Source organism: Dermochelys coriacea, chromosome 10 (assembly GCF_009764565.3).
Source record: "Dermochelys coriacea isolate rDerCor1 chromosome 10, rDerCor1.pri.v4, whole genome shotgun sequence".
Lineage (NCBI taxonomy): Eukaryota > Metazoa > Chordata > Testudines > Dermochelyidae > Dermochelys > Dermochelys coriacea.
In genome coordinates this window covers 51,984,525-52,002,140 of record NC_050077.1, presented here as the reverse complement: position 1 = coordinate 52,002,140, position 17,616 = coordinate 51,984,525, and the positions used below count along the sequence as shown (strand labels likewise).

General features: G+C 36.4%; 1 protein-coding gene across 13 annotated transcripts in view; it reads right to left on the bottom strand.

The window, feature by feature from the left end:
• The window catches only part of HERC1 (HECT and RLD domain containing E3 ubiquitin protein ligase family member 1), a 173,497-nt gene that overhangs the window by 84,385 nt on the left and 71,496 nt on the right, over positions 1-17,616 (bottom strand). For 9 of the 13 annotated variants that reach the window (XM_038418910.2, XM_038418911.2, XM_038418917.2 and 6 more), the window contains exons 25-33: positions 13,033-13,304; positions 11,942-12,157; positions 9,581-9,701; positions 9,069-9,306; positions 7,687-7,886; positions 1,206-1,361; positions 905-1,011; positions 542-652; positions 283-459 (exon numbers count right to left, since the gene is read on the bottom strand). In XM_038418910.2, the coding sequence (XP_038274838.1) occupies positions 283-459; positions 542-652; positions 905-1,011; positions 1,206-1,361; positions 7,687-7,886; positions 9,069-9,306; positions 9,581-9,701; positions 11,942-12,157; positions 13,033-13,304 (1,598 nt within the window). The remainder of the gene's footprint in view (positions 1-282; positions 460-541; positions 653-904; positions 1,012-1,205; positions 1,362-7,686; positions 7,887-9,068; positions 9,307-9,580; positions 9,702-11,941; positions 12,158-13,032; positions 13,305-17,616) is intronic. The other 4 variants (XM_038418912.2, XM_043493267.1, XM_043493268.1 and 1 more) reach the window with 1 other exon arrangement.

Genomic DNA, 17,616 nt, shown 5'->3' with positions numbered 1-17,616 from the left:
GGAAATTACCGTCAACAACAAAAAAAAAATAAAGGACTCCATAGCCATCAGTTCTTGGTTTGAAGCAACAACTAAGATCTGCTCCAGTGACACCATAAACAGGAGCACTCAAAATACAGCATTGTGCAGTTTATTTTAGATAGAGAATAGTCCTTTCATCACTAGGTTTTGCTTCTTCTGTAGTACAGTATGTTCTTGAATATTTATTTATAAAACAGTATTTTTCTGAAGCAAAGAAAGAACTGAAGACAGAATTAAAATAATGCGTTTAATTCCATATACCTTCCACTGATAACACCCAGAAGTGACTCCTGTGGATGCTAGTCCATATCCTTTACCTCCACTGCCATGAGTTAAAATCTGTCCATTCTCTACTATGCAGCATTGAGCTTTCTCAGGATCAAAGGACACTTCCTGTATAGGAAGATTCTCATCTTCTTCTTCAGTTTCTCCCTGCTTCTATCAGAAATGGAACAAAATAAACACCTCATAATTATATAACTCAGAAGTATCTAATGAAAGTTTTAAAAAGGACTATTACCTGCAGCTTCATTTCTTGTTCTCTCTCTTTTATTTGAATTGCATATTTAGCCTGAGCAATCGGTGTCTCCCACATGCAGTCAGACAGAAGTGAGAACAATCGTTCAACAACCTGTTGTATTAGAGCATACTTCAGATCATTTTAATCCCAAACTTGTGAAAACAAATAATAGGTTTAAACCATTTTGATCTATTTTAACTAGTTTAAGATCTGTAGTGAGCATTCATAGATAAATAAATACAGTGAGCATCGGGTGGCCAAAATTCTGAAAATCTAACAAGCACTGCTTAAGTTAAATTTTTATTGTATGAGATTTGCTGCAGAAAACAACAACTTAAAAAGTTTAACTAAAAATATATAAACCTGAGCCATCTGATCATCTTCAACACCAGATTCACAAGCAGGCAACACAGCTTCTAGTACATGAAGTGCAAGGAGTCTGGTCCTTAGGTTGCCCACTAGGGGTACTCCTTCAAGAGGAAAAGAATGTTACTGACGACTAAAACACATTGAGTAAAACTACAATAATGATCACAATAAGAAATTTACTAAAATCAATTAATTTTTTTAACTGAGCGCTAAATAAGTGTAATATGTATGTTAGAAACAGCATACATACATACATATACAGACACAGAGAGAATCCATTTTGAATAGATCATACCTGAACAACATTTTTGAGATGCAATATTAAGAAGCACCTCTGTCCATTTGGGAGAAGCCATTTTTGACTGAATGGCTTTTGAAGAAACAACTCTTCGCAAAAAGACTAAAAAGTCTCCCAGGTGCAGTTCTGCTGCATGTTGCTTTCGGAGTGCAGCTGAAGAATAAAATAAAGTTATTGCTAAAAATTCTAAGCAATGAATTGATTGATATATCTGCAGTAAACAACCTACATATACACAATATTTAGGTCATGAAAAATGTCAGAAAATTCAGACACTTAGTTGGGGTTGCAGGCTTACTTTGTTTTTGAGAACAGTGAGAGCCCACAACAGAATGCCACCAACCTTGGCTATGCTGTAAGACTGTAAAACATGCATCAGCATGCATCTGGCAGATCATAACTACAGCAGATGCTCAGAGTTACGAACATCTCGGGAATGGAGGTTGTTCGTAATGGAAACGTTCGCAACTCTGAACAAAACATTATGGTTGTTCTTTCAAAAGTTTACAACTGAACATTGACTTAATACAGCTTTTAAACTTTACTATGCAGAAGGAAAATGCTGTTTTCTCCTTCATTTTTTTTTTAAAGTAGTTAACGTTTAACCCAGTACTGTATTTGGCTTTTATTTTTGGTCTCTGCTGCTGCCCATATACTTCTGGTTCCAAATGAGGTGTGTAGTTGACTGGTCAGTTTGTAATTCTGGTGTGCATACCTCTGAGGTTCTACTGAACTCAAAATCAGCCATACGTGCCTTATGGAACACAGAGAGACTATTTTTTAAAAAATAAATTAGGTATACAGCTATATGCAAGTTTACCATAACTGCACAGAGTACGTGGCATATAGATGACCATAATCAGCTATGTGCCAACAATGGCACACCTACCTTACTTAAAAATCAGGCACAAAAATTTTAGTATTTGCAAATTGTTTGTAGCAGTTTAATTATTTGGACATATTTTATATTAAGGGTATATTCACAAAGTGTTTATAAATGATTAATAAGTGTTTTAAGCATGTTAGACTTGAGTAGAAGGTGTTATGGATGGTTTTAAGATTATTAGCAATCTATTGACCTATTGGACTCTATAATAATCTGTAATAATTGATTAGCCATTTATAAATGTAGCCATACATAAAATGTAACCAGTTGTCTTAGAGGCTCTTTTTTCCCTTTTAAATGGATTTCTGATCCAAAACACTAAGTCCTCCTTTGTTTCCTGTCTTTTACCGAAGCTGATACTACTATCTTAACTAGTTGGTGACTGTTAAAAATGAAAAACATTAAAATTGTTTTCTATGTTAAAACATACCCAACAGTACTAGTCCATGCTATGAATCTATCAGGTACAAAACTACTACTAAAAAAACAAAACAACTCCTGTGAGTAGTCATATGACCGAACACCAGCGATTTGGAGCAATCAAATTTTTGAATTGCTCTGCTCCAGCTCTGCTCTGGCACCAATAGTGACTGCTCCAGCTCTGCTCCGTGCTGCAAATCAAATTAATTCTTAACTAAATAAAAAAGTGCATACTGAAATTTTGAAAACACATTTTTATTTAGACTTTTAAAACAATTTAAATGTCATCAACAATTATACAAACTAGAATCATTCCTAATTCATTCTGTAAAAAATTATTGCAGCAATCAAGTCGTCTTTCATAGCCTGCCACAAATTGCGCGAACAAGTTCAGAGTGGAGACGGAAGTTTGAGAACAGCCTGCTATTTCTTAAGGATGTGAACTTTTCCGAAACTTTCCGATTGTTGATGACTCCTTTTGTTGTGTTTCATTTTCTTCAACCTCTTTCGCAGAGTTCAAATGTAGCAATAGATTTTGTTTTTCAAATAGTCAAGCAATATCAAGGAGCCCTTCCTTTGCCTTTGGTATGTCCCCTGAGGTAAGAAGAATCTGATACCGTGGGTCAACATAAACTCCAACAATGAAATGAATATTGTCAAAAAGCTTCTCTTCGCGTTTCTGCGTGGAGAATAGAATTGCTTCTACAATTTGTCCCCCATTCTCTTGCAAGAATTTTGACAGTTTTCGCCATTCCTTCATTAAAATTCCCGGGGTTACATCGACAGCTTGAAGATTCACGGTTGTTTGGGTTTGGCTTTTTCAAGAGGTCTCGCAGGTTTTTCACTTCGTCCCATTCAGCTTTTGTTAACTTGGAATTCTCTTGTTCCAGCAGCTGCCACTTGTTCATAGTAAAATTGAAAAACAAGAAGCTGATCAATCATCACGAATGTTGAACCCTAGCGAGTCACAGTATCCAATGATTGAGTTACCCCATACAGATCAAGCAGAACACTTTGAATACTTGGGGTTCGGAGTTTGACGACTTGTCGAATTTTTGCCAGAAATTTCTTCGCATGTTCTTTGTTCAATCCATCCAAGATTGCCAACTGAAGAGTGTGAATACCACACCTCATCAGTTAGACTTTTCAGTCGTCCTCATGAAGCCAGGTTGGAAGTATGAGGCTAGGTTCATTATCCCATTGCGCAGCAGCATCCACGTTGAGTTCAATTTCATCCATTCCTTTAGTTCCTTCATCAGGCAAAATAGCTTCAGTTCTGTCCACAACTCTTCTCAGAGGTAGAAACGGTTTCATTGTCCTCACTCAAATTTTTGACAGCACACGTCATGTTTGCTGCATTGTCAACACAGATGCTCAGCACTTGCATTTCACTGATCCCAAATTTTTCTAAAATAGCTTTTACTTGACTTTTCACGTACGAAGAATTATGACGCCCTTCAGTATCGATTATGTCCAAGGTTTTTAACCACAGCTTTATCTTTTCCTTCTTTGTAGTACTGAGCATTGATTGCAAGGAAATTTCTGTTTCCACGGGTTGCCGCATCCATTTTCAGGTAGCACAATTTTTGCTCCAAAGCTTTCTTGAGCTCTTCACGACCAGACTCAGCTGTGCTGACAACTAAATGACGAACTGCATTGTGCCCTGTCGAAATGCCAAGCTGCATACCCATTTCACCCGCAACTTTTTGGAATCCTTTGTTCTTTAGCCTGAAGGTAGTGAGTGGTGTTAAACTCAAGTAAACCATTTCCATCAGCCCTTCATGAAAAGTATTGGCATCCATGGTGACTGTAAACTTTGAAGACTTTAAATATGAGTCAAGTTTTGTTTGCTCAATTTTCGGTTTCTTTTCAGATGAAGCTCCGCAAAAAAATCTTTTCTCCAGGAGTTTTCAAAGAGCCAGAGGAACATCATTTACCGCGTCAACTTTCTGTTTTGCCTGGTCTTCCTGGTCCTTTTTTGTAACCAGAGCCGCATAGTTTTTAGGATGATTACATTTTCCATGCTGCCAAAGGTTGAAACTTTTCATGGCACTTGCCTCACCTGTCTTGAAGCTACAGTTTGAGCTCGCCATTCACTTCCTTTTCCACCTTGCATGTTGCCGATTTCTTCTTTGATTTTCCCAAAAGCCCAAATTTGGGCTTTTCAAATTCAAGAGTAAAGACATTGTTGAGATCCTTTTCCGTAAATCGGCTATCAATCATGGGGAGTAGATTTGATTTTTTTGTTGAAGCCATGGCCAATCTTGTGCTGCTACCACATCCAAATGTTTCTTGTTATAATCTTTGAAAAGCAATGAACAAAATTACATTTTTTTTATAATATACCTGCTTGTGATATATGAACCATTTAAGGTACTTTGAATTTATTTTGGATTTTCTGGACAAAAATGATAACATTTTCTTTTTACACAAAATTATTATTAAAGTATATTTTATTATTTTAACATTTTTCTTGCAGTTTTAATGAAGTATTTTTAATACACATAATTAATATAAATTTGTATTGATAAATTGCAAGTTAGTTTCTTATGAAATTTTGCAATAAAAATATTTGAAATATTTTCCAAGTTTTTAATTAATATCTCAAACTCTTTAATATAGATATATCAATAATATTTGGTATATGCCATGGCATTAGTTCGTGCTATCGCTGTTCTACAACATTAATTGTTGGGAAATAATGAGGCTACATGTTACAAGGTTGAAAAACTTTAACGGAAAGCGGATTCAAATTGTAAAGCACAGTCCTTTTAGTAAAGAGAGCAAATTTTCGGAAATGTGTTTTTGCTTTGTCAGCCTGAATAGATTATACAAGATAGAGCAAACAACAGGTTCTATCTTGTATAATGTTTCCAGCCTGATGAAGGAAAAATATATTCCCGAAAATTTGATCTCTTTACTAATAGGACTGCGCTTGCAATTTGAATCCGCTTTCCCGTTGAAGTTTATTTCCAATGTTCTATCATACAACATCATTCAAATAAAATTATTTAAACTACAGGTGTCATGAACTTGGGGGACTGGGCCAATTTTATTTAACATTTTTTAAATCTTCGACTATTTAACAGATAGGACCCTGGAATATGATTTAATGTTAAAACATGCATTAAAATGGTACTCTTAATTTATTTTGTATAATTAACCGTTTCCGAGAAAACTGTTTAAAAATTTTAATCTGCTTAGATGCTTAGAATGATACAAACAATTTTACCTATTACTTATTTTTCAACTTTGGAACCATAAATTTTAAATGTAATAATAAATAACCAAAAATTATTAACTTATTATGGAACATAATATTACCACTCGTAGCCAGGCGCAATCGATGATAAGCCTTTCTTGAAATATGAAATAAAAATAACCAACCGCCAGTTCGGGACGCCTATGGTTTAAATAATTTTGGATAATGTAATACGGTATTGCATACCAACGCTAAAAGACGCAGACATAATTTCATTACTTTATATTAAAACGTTTTTCAGATATTAATCAGAAATTAACTTTTCATCACCTCCTTGAAGGGACTGTAGCTCCCTTAGGAAGAATTTTAAGTCAGGTGTTCACAGAAACGCTTTTTTCTGAAAATGACCAAAGTTGTGTTGGACATTTTCCAATCACTCTGGATAGATCACAAAAATCACACCTAATTTATGCAAAAATGTTTACTGTATATTTATATGCCTGCTGCATGAGACTTTCAGTAAATTTAAAATTACAAACAAAGCTACCAAATGACCGTTGAACAGACGACATATAAAATAAGTCCGCCAGAGTGATACAGGAGCATGTACAAATGAACAAATGTACCGGTAATGGGAGCCTGTGTGAGAAATGAGCGTAAGTGGTTAATAGCTCTTGCGATATGTTAAATATATCAATAAACAAAAACATTATCTCTTTTGCAATATACCTGTTTGTGATATCTTAAATGTTGCGTCTTGCATCATACTTTTCCATAATCGCAGCACTCAGCGCGTCTCGTTGATCAACTCTTACAAAAGAAGTATCAACACATACTAATCTAACTAATCTACGTGAGTACGTACTCGCCTAACCTTGGCACAAGGGTGGGAGCAGTCTGAAGTGTTGCCGGATGTCTCATAATTATCTGATTCTTTAATAATACATATCTCCAAAAAACTTTGTAATTTTGTATCTGTACATTAAATCTTGATTTCAGCCGAAGTGAGAATAACCGTGACATATTACGTAAAGTGGTAAAGTAGATGTTAATATCAATTGTTATACAATCTGAAACTTTTTGGCACCTTTGGGTCATCATTCATTTTGGATATCGTTCATTTTGGATTGAAAATGGAAAAAAAAAAAACCTGGAGCAGTGGAGCAATCAAGATTTTCTGTGCTCTGGCTCTGCTCCAGCTCTGGGCAAAAACCTGCAGCTCCACTAATCCGCACTCCAGCTCCGGGCTCCACTCCAAAGCCCTGCCTAACACATCTAAAAGTAAGTAAAATTCCGTAAACTTTTCTTCTAAAACACGCAATTTCCCTAGAAATTAAATATTTTTATATCATATTATACAAAATAGGTTCCTTAAGGGATAAGACATTATTTGACTACTTTTATACTGGAGGAGCTTTTTTCTTAAAGACAACTATAGACCCTTGAATATAAAGGTTAGGCTAAGTTTTTTTTACATCAAATCACTCTGCACTCTCTGCAGAATATGAAATCGGTTGATAGCTGTAGAAAATTTTGAATGTGGAATAAGTGTGGACTATGCGATAGCGATAACCAGAGAGGAACCCAGAGAAGATTTCTACCTATATTATGGGAAATTTGGCTCCTTAAATTACAATTGTGCAAAACACAACCACTATAACAATCTTATTTGCTGGAGGGGAACAATATTCTCTCCCTAAATATGGAAATGGAGGAAATGGGCCTGATTCTCCACCACCTTGCAGTTTGTTTAGTTCTTTACATATGCACCAAGTAGGTGCAACACTTATGTGAGTGGAGAATTCTTATTCAGTAGCATTTTATTCTATTCTGCACAGGAGGAAAAGACCACACAAAGGGCAAGATAGTGGAGAGTTAGACTCTTATTGTCCTCCCTGCAACCCCCCCCTTTTTTTTTTTTGTAAGAAAAGATTAATTCTAATACAACAAAAATGGTGTAAACATGGTACCTCTGAAGTCTTTCTTCTCATTATCTCCATTTGAATCTAATTTTTTTTCTTCTTCTTCTTCCTCATCTTCCTCACCTTCACCTTCTCCAAAGGAAGCCATAAGCATCACACCAGCTTGTGATAACAGGTTCTTCAACTGACTGCATAGCAGATCCAGCAAAGATTGGACCACTTTGGGGCTCAATTTATCAGCATAAGTTCTTTGTGAAAAATATAAAGTTTAAAACATTTCAGAGCTATTCCAAGTAGAAATCATTTCAAGACATGTACATTACAAAAAACTCTCATTATGCACACATTCAGTGCACATGAAAATGAGGCACTAACGTAGCACTGGCTGTAATCGGTTACCGTGTAGTTGGGCACTTCCCCAATTGCTTTCTACTTATTCTGCAATGCACCTCACCACTAACTTTAGCACTCTGATATTCCAGTCCTTCAGTCTCATTTTAGCAAAAACTGTCAGTGATGTTAAATTACTTAATGTTTCATGATGTGGCAAATGAGGATTAGATGAGACCAGCCAACTCATTTTCATTTATGACAAACTAGGATCTGAACCCCAGTTTTAAGAAATTAAGGTGATTACAGTTCAATCGTATAACCACTAAACATAGTGGGAGCCTTTCCATTGACTTCAGTGCGTGCTGGATCAACTCTTTAGTGCATAAAATCACACCACCACCACAGCCCCACAACAACACTTCTTAATGACTGACAGCAGCTGAGTGTTTACATTTTATAAACATTTAAATAGAAGTGATACCTACTGAATATTAATACTCTTGATCAAAATCAGAAACCCTTCTTTTCTCCCCTATGGTTTTTTTTTTTTTTTAATATTAGTTATGCACTTAAATTAACTCAGTAAGAGTCAGGTTGGTTCCTTGTTCCCATGTCCAAATGTTAGCAGCACTCAAGGAAATCTGTTAAACCCTGTGAAGAAGCATGAAATCTTCCTCTTGCTAACACAATGGAGGGGATTATGCATCAGAATAGAACAAATGACCTCCAAAGAGAACTACATAAAGCCTCATCAGCTGGGGATCCATGACAAGACCAAGCAGGGAAAAATGAGGAGGATACAGCAAGATCATGCTTGCAACCCTTGTAGGCACAGGACACTAAACCCAAACTCAAATCCTTACATAGCAGCTAGTTATGCTATTTTATCAGAAGGGTACACATTGATTTGATTAATACTTGTTTAACATTTCTGTCAAATCTTCCTTTTTTTTTTTTTTAAAGCTAGTGTGCTTCTGAACACTGTTCTTCCATCAAATAGACCTTCTTCTGAAAACATTTTTTTGTTATTTTTAAAAAGGCACTGTTCAAACTGGTGAATTATCATCTAGGGAAAAAAAAAAGTCTTCAATTCTTACCCTGTGGTAATGGCAAGGATTTGAAGTAACCTTGTACTAGCCACTTTCAAAGCAGTGCTGAGTTGAGAAATACCAGTTTTAGGCAACAATTGCAGTGGCTGTCCGAGCATTGTGTCTGTGCCACACAACTGTGATAGTACATTGAGTAGACCAGTGGAAATGGCCAAGGAGACATCAATAGGCTGATAGTGTACACTTAGAGCAAAGACAGTTACTAACAGAAGGCGCTGTTGTGCTTCTAAAATAAAAATAAAAAATGCTTTAGAATCAAAGCACTTAAATAACTCAAACAATAGCTAGGTCTTTAACAACAAAAATGTAATGCTTGAGGCATGTGCCAGAAGGAAAGCCCACTAGTTATCCCCTCAACAAATTCAGCATGAGCAGTAAGGTGATTTTTTATTTTTATTCATCTTTTGTAATCCCACTGTATATAATGTACAGATCCTTTTGGTGTTCCATTGTGACCCCCTCACATGATTCACATGTTCTCAAACTTGTTCCCCACTTACCAATGTGGTGCTTATTTGCTTGCAGAGCTCTCTCCAATGTAGCAGATAATTGCTGGTAAATCTTGTGCACAGCCACTTGGATTTCAATCTGAATATTTCTCTTGGCTGCTCTGATACCATCCTGAGTCAAACAAATAAGTACTGTAATAATCATACACATTTTAATTTTTCAACTATTGGAACAGGAAGCATAGACTAGTGATTAAAACACAGAACTAGGGCTCTGGAGACCTAGAGTTCTGCCTCAGTTTCCTAACCTGTAAAACAGCAGTAATACAGTTTGCCTCAGTTTCCTCACCTGTAAAACAACGGTAATACTTCCCCTATCTTATAAAAATGAGTCATTCATGTTTACAAAGTGCTTTTAACATCCTCAGATACAGAATGATATGTAAGTGTAAATTATTATTATTGTAATACATACACAAGCAAGAAGGAGGTCTGGTGGTATTAAACTGAGTTTCACTGACCACTCCAATTGTATGACATAGCTTCTTGTTTAATTTGAGTATGTGGAAACTACAACTTCCTCAATAGGCTTTTCTCACTGATGCAGTTTAAAACACATTAATTTCACTTTTATTATTTGTAGATAACAGCATTTTCTCCTAAATTCAAGGACTGGGCTACATGTATTTCAGTGAAAGGTTAGGTTTGTTTGATCTTTCACCTGGAGGGAGAGAGCTCTATTGCCCGAAGGAAACCTCCATCAAAATGGTTTGATGTTTTGGGCATCTCTTGCAGTTGGTAAGGGGATGTGCAGAAGCTTGAGTCTCCACAATATGCATGCTATCTTATCTCCTGAGATCAACAGCACCGGAGCACTCTTCACCCTACAAAATATAATCTAGAGGGGAAGCATACAAGGATATTCCTAAAAAAGAACAGGAGTACTTGTGGAACCATAGAGACTAACAAATTTATTAGAGCATAAGCTTTCGTGGGCTACAGCCCACTTCATCGGATGAATAGAATGGAACATATAGAAAGAAGATATATATATACACACACATACAGAGGCTAATTAATTAGCCTCTTACAGTTTGTATGGCAGCTTCCACCTTCTCTGTATGTATATATCTTCTTACTATATGTTCCATTCTATGCATCCGATGAAGTCGGCTGTAGCTCTAATAAATGTTAGCCTCTAAGGTGCCACAAGTACTCTTGTTCTTTTTGCAGATACAGACTAACACGGCTTCTACTCTGAAACCGAATATTCCTAAGAGATTCCAGAACTTTCTCTTGGGAAGGAGAAGAGTACAGTAATGCTATCATTCTAGATTCCTTACCAAATGACTTAATTACCCACTTAAACTGAAATACTGCTCTAGAGTTTTCCTCTTTAGTGGTGGATTGAATTAGGAGATTTGGGATCAATTTTAGGCTTACCCCTGAAGATCTTTGATCAGTGATGATGATCTGGTTTGCCTAATCCCAAAAGCTAAAGACTCACCCACCCTCGCGGATGTATCTCAAGAAGAGTCTCAATTGGTGTGTATGGGGAGGGACATGATGTGGGGGGAATGCAGAGCCCTCCACAAGCTGTCCAAACTTTGAGTGCCTTCCCCTGGAACACCAAGAGACCGTGAACTGGGAGTGATCATGGCAGCGCTCCCTTTCTGTGATTCCTGCGAGGGTCTCCTCACAGAAAGAGCATCTCTTTCCCTTTGGCTTGCTTCCAACTGCTCTACTATGACTTGAGAAGGGGGGACAAACAGAGCAGCCTGGTGAATGATTCAATTCAGAGATCAAAGCACTGGAAATGTTAGCCCCCTAAAGAATAGCGGAGAATGTGAGGATGGGAGCACAAGGAAGAAATCCTGTTTGCTGCTGCAACAAAATCAATTTTGAAAGCTGGGATTGCAAGGAATAAGGTGGCATTGCTGAACCACCCTTCTGCTTGCACCATAAGAAACAGAGAATCTGGGGCGGGGGGGAGGGGGAGGCTATACAGACATGCCACAGAACACTGTGGCCAAGTTTGAATTTCCTCTAGTATTTGGTGTAGGAGACAATCAGATAAGAACATTCACAGGAGTGCTCTTAATGTTTGTCATTGTTTTAAACTGTATCAGAGAAAAAACACTGTCCTCCTTAAAAATGGTTTCTACATAGGGAAGAGTTTGGGGCTTCAAATAAATATTGTTCAAGATATAAAATATACAGTGAATATCCTAAAGTGAACATAATTCTAGTTTGTTCTCCTACTGGCTTTGATACAGACTAAAATAAGAGTCATTAACATCTTCAAATTAAAACTTTCTGAATCACAAGTGTCTGTATATTAAAATAGCTTTATTGAATGAAAAAATTTGGTCAAGAACCTATTTTTTCAAGCTATGCAAGTACATTTCATACCTGATAGTGATGCAATCGGACACTCTCCCCTTTGGCTCCTGCATGGCCAACAGTGCCCAAACCAAAGCATCCAGCTAGAAACTGTAGTCTAACAGAAGTAAGCAGTGAGGAAGACTGAAATGCTGGCCCTTGACGGCTTCCCATTAATGGGGCACTACCTTTCTCCTCCATCCCTGACAGCAATACTAGGATCTGATGAAGTGCTTCCAAACGAAGCTTAAAAGAAAAAAAAAAACGAAATAAAAACTGATTTACTTCACTTAGATGTTATGTAACAAGGACTGTTAATTGAAGTATTTAATAATTGAAATATCTTAAGAATTGATGACTAGATTACCTGTAAATCATAAATAAAATATCAGGTAGTCAACTGTGAGTAATATGGCCATTAAATCATGGAAGAGTTTTGTTTGCATTATATATCATGGGGATATAAAACTCTTGTGGTTTTTTACATTTAAATTTCCTGAAGTAGCATTTCTTTTTTTTTTTGTTGGTTTTGTAAGAAAAATTCTGAGCTGTCGATCCTGATGCCTCCTGATCCCTGGGCCACAGCTAAAATGTTTCTAATCTAAGTTCCTCCAGCCAAACATGATGCTTAAGAACTTTAGGCTCCAGGAGCAGTATAGTGACAACTACAGTTTAAAGAAAGTCAAAGATTTAGCATTTTCAAGCTTCCACTGAAACCTTTAAATATCCTAACTTGTGTTTTTCAACATTGATAAATTTACCACACCTGCGATAATTTTCTTTAAGTCTGAAATATTTCAAGTTTACAGAACAGCATCTTACATAATTTTTATGTATTCCAGAAAGCACTTCTTTCTCTTCTCTCAAACGTGTTAAGTGAAAAGAATGCTCTTAAAGTTCAGCCTACTGTATATTTAAAAAATACTGAAACAAGCAGCAGTTTCAGTTAAAGTTTGTAACAAAGAAGGGAGAAAATATGAATAAAATATGCTTTGTGGTTCAAAACATTTTCCAGTAGAAGTTTAAGAGTCAGCCCCATCATATTGATTCATTCTAAAGTTAAGATCCATAACATGGGTTTAGTACACAAGGGATATAAAAATAATGTAACTATAACTTACCTCAGCCCTCAGCTGCTGCTGTTCCATTGCAATAACTGAAGCCTGGGGGCTAGTGGACATACTTTCCTCTGGCTCCTTAAAACCTGGTGAGTTTCCTACATCTCCACTTACGAAACTGATAACATTTTCAATCAAAGTATGAACTCCAAGGGATTTTGAAAGATCAAAATCAGATTCAACAAATGAGTAAGAGGAGCTGTACAACCAATCTCTGCTGTGTTTTAGTCGAGCCCATGAGTCACTTAGAGGTTCCACTTGACTGTGCATTGCTCCTAAATATAAAATATAAAATTTCATAAATTCCAATTCAATAGAACGTTGCATTTTGACAGTATGTGAAGACTGAGCTGTTGCTGTTCAAATAGGTGGGAAATGGGCATTTATGTTTAATTATACCATGCATTAAGAAATCAGAGCAAAACACCTCAGTTAAAGGATAGAAATATAATAAACTAAAGGGAAGGCCACATTTCTATTACTACATATCCTTTAAGCAGTATAGCAACACCCTGCCGCAGGAAAAAAAGAAAAGGCGAAGCCACTCAAACCATTTGGATTAAAGCTAGAACACTGAATAAAAATGCTATGCAGCTAAATGGCAAAACAGTGATGAAGAAAAGATCTGCAATGAAAAAAATTGTACACTAAGATATTTCTTATAAGATCTGATTGTAAAACAAGATTTTATTTTACTTAAGCTATTATATCTTTTCTATAGGCAAAATGACATAGTGGTTTATAGCCTGTTTCAGATGAAATATTTACCAAATTCATGAGTGAAGTAAACCAACAAAAATACTTCACTCTTAAACAGAACATTTACTTTGTAATGATTATGTGTCAGTGGGTAGTGTATTTTAAATGCAATAAAATAACTACATATATGTTATGTCTGCAAACTATAATTTTTATTTCATGAAATTCACTTTGAAATACTTCTTGATATTTCCTGTAATAACTGTATGTGACCACATCTACACTAAAATATCTACCCAATGAAGACAAGTGCCCCCAAAAAGCTGAATCAGCATGGAACATGGTTTAATTTCAAACCAAACCATGATCAGCGAAGTGCTGTCTGGTCCTTGTCTATATTTGTAGTTAAACCAGTTCTTGCAGAAGTTCCTGGTACTCATCAGCAGTGGGTCATTTTCCATTGCAGACAAAGTTTACAAGATTATGGGTGAAATGCCCCTCTGGCAAAAGTGGGTACAACTCCACTAAGTAAATGAAGTCACAGTTGCTCAGGCATTTCGCCCTATAACTTTAGCTTTGGTAATCAGTATTTTATTATTATTTTTTTTTTGCTAAGTGTCACTAGTGTGCTTGGTGCAATACAAGATATAAACAAAAAACAGCTCCTACTCCAAGGAGCTCTTAATCTATACAGGGAGACAGACAATGAATGGAGACAGACAAAGAGATACCCAGAAAATGGTACTAACTTAGATTTGATACACTTATTTTAAAAAGTCTAAAGAGTTTAGTTTATACTGAGTAAGCTACCTTGGCATCATTCAGTATTAATGTCTCTTGTGAGCCTGAAACCACAAACATAATTTAAAGAGTCATATCCTTATTGCTAAATTAAGTTAATTGTGCATTCACACAACTCTGACAAAACTACACCAGCATTTCTCTTTTAAACACTATATTTGCAGGGGATGGGGTTTAAAACTCAGTTATACAAATTCTAAATCAGAAAATTCAATCTTTTCAAAACAATCCAAATTTTTACTTACACAATTGACCACAACTACATCTTAGGTTTCAAATATTTCCTTTCCCAAATGTGATACATAATATGGCTTAGCCACAACTTATTTAGATTATCAGAGCATCTAAAAGTGACCACTACTAGCATGAGTATTAATCTCAGTTATATGTGGAAACCACAAGTGAGATCCACACTTCTGCTCCAGCCCCTTTATAACAAGCAAAAGGGCCAGAGTGGTGTAAATGAACCCTAAAATGTCTGATCCTGACCAAGGAAGGATGCTGCTGGCACAAGCTCTGATGAAAACAACCATGAGACTGCCTTTTGGGCCCTCCCTTGCAAGCCCAAGAAGAGACGGCATGCTGGGGGCAAGCCCACAGCACTGTAGAAATTCCAGACAGTGCTATGGCCCACAGAGTAGTCCACTCTAATGTAGAGAGGCCTCTCCCGGGCAGCCAAAGTGACACTAAAGGCCTCTCCAACCTCCTGCAGCAACCCAGGATCAGGAAGGCACAAAGCTGGCTTAAAGGCATCTTAGTTCCCCTTCACCCCAAACTGTGAGTTCTGCAATGAACCTTTAAAAGCACAGTACAGACTCTCACCCCATAGCTCCAAACATCAAAGGGTTGGTAGAGAAAAAGCAGTGGAAAAAAACCAATTTATTAAAACTATGCTACCCTATCATCAAGATCTGATAAAATATTAAGTGACTTTTAAATTTTGTTAATAGAAATTTTTTTTTTTGAAGGAAACAGTTGATATTACTGAGCCAGAACATAAAAACGTTGATACAGAGGGAAAAATTTCAAAACCAATTAAAAAATGTAACTGCCATTTAGAAAGAAAGAAAGATAGAAAGACAGAAAGATCAAGGACTCTGAGAAGCAAAATGAAATTAATAAATATGAAGAAGGATTCCAGATGAATACAGCCAGATTTTTTTAAATGGATGTAATATTAAAATAGGATAAGTTTGGAACAAAACAATTTTTTCAGAAGTTAGCATATAAAAAACAAGAATGAACCAAAAAAAAATAATCACATGTTCTGAGAAAAATGTTTAAAGTAAAAATTCAAACAATGAAATATTTGACTCTACATTAGCTGGGAGATAGTGGCGACACTCTGAGAACCTACAGTTATACTAAGGATTTCTTATAGAGCATTTCAGATCATGTAAATACAGTTACACTTAAAAAAAATCCACAGAGCAATAATCTTGAAGCTTACATGAAAAACGACTGAACGTTTACTTGTCCTTATAAGCTAGCTTTTAATAATGAAGTTTTCAAAATGAACATGGTACAGCTGCAATACATACTTTATAAAACATAAAATATGTAGGGAAGCTATAGAGAAAAAAAATAAACATGCCATCATGTACTTGCTTGAAGCTCTTCTTTTTTCTGGGGCTCAACTGGCCAAAAAGGAGTAAATACACTACCACATAAGAATCAGAAGACAAAAGGAGACATTTGATACAAAAGACAACATTTATAAAATCTCTTTCTTCATATTATCCTGGCTCAAATTTAATTGATCTATCTGCATTTCATCCATGCATGAAAAACATCAACAAGCAAACTCTGAAGAAAGCATTTTCTTGGTAACAATATGGCTGCTACTCTGAAATATTCATTACTGTGCATCATCTATGCAGCACACACTTTGTAAGTTCTCTGCATCACAATTTTTAATTTTGTGTTTCCTCTTCTGTTGCATTTATATCTATATGCGTATATATATTTATATTCATGCTTAAGAGTCACAATCATTTAATTCAAAAATTCAGAACTACACTCACTACTACAGGTACAGAAAAATATTTCAATTATTACAACAGTAGATATTTTAGATGTAGGATATCTGCACTATTGTGTCCTAATGTTGGTTATCATTCAAGTTACTAGAAATTTAAGAGGCAAGCTTAAATTGTACTTAATGAACGTCTGTGTAATATACCACCTCATCACAGATATTTGTGCAAATACCAACTCATAACAGATTGAGACAGCCGCTCTTGGTTTTGTTTGCCCACAAAAATGTATGTGTGACTGCATGTCTAAATGTGTGTGCATTTACTGTGTGCGCATTTACTACAAATGTATATGCAGAATCTGGTGTTTTCTTGCCCAAACGACTATTTAGATGCATTAACACTCACTCTTTCCTGCCCTAAAGGAACTGGGGAAAAGATCAGAGGGATATGAACAAAGAATGCAGACAGGGTGCTGCCTACTGAGTTACATCAGTGCTGGGGGCTCTCTCTGGTCTGGCAAGACTGAAGATGATGAATCAGTAACAGACAGAAGAGAGGAGAGAAGAGGAGAAGAGAAGGCTGAGAGAGGCCCAGGGAAGATGCTAATCGCTCGTCTCCATCTCCAACGGCCAAAAGCATTTTAGAGAAAATTTCTGGAGTGATTTCTACCTTGCTGGGGTGGAAGCTGATGGTGGCTTTCTAGAATCTGAGTGATTAATGGGTGGGTCTAGGAATTCCAAAAGGATCCTAGATCTGAAGAAGGAGCCCTGTTGTCATGCTACTGCTCAGGTGGAGCATCTGAAGAAACAGGGAGTGGAGAATTAGTCATTCAGTCCCTGCTTGCATTTTTGGATCTAATAAGAACTTGAGGTTCATGTAGGTGAAAAAGCAAAGCTTTCCTTCCACACCCACCTGCAGAACCACCAAGAAGGGCAAACTCTTTTTTAGCAACTCTTGCACTGCTCACTAACTATGTTGCTGATGATGGTTGGGAGCAATGTTCACACATTAAATCTGACCACGTCAAGTAGTGAGCATTGAGCTCATGGGAAAGAGGAATTGGGCAGGGAAAGAGAGTTCAGTTCAGTAACTCACTATTGGGTCAGAC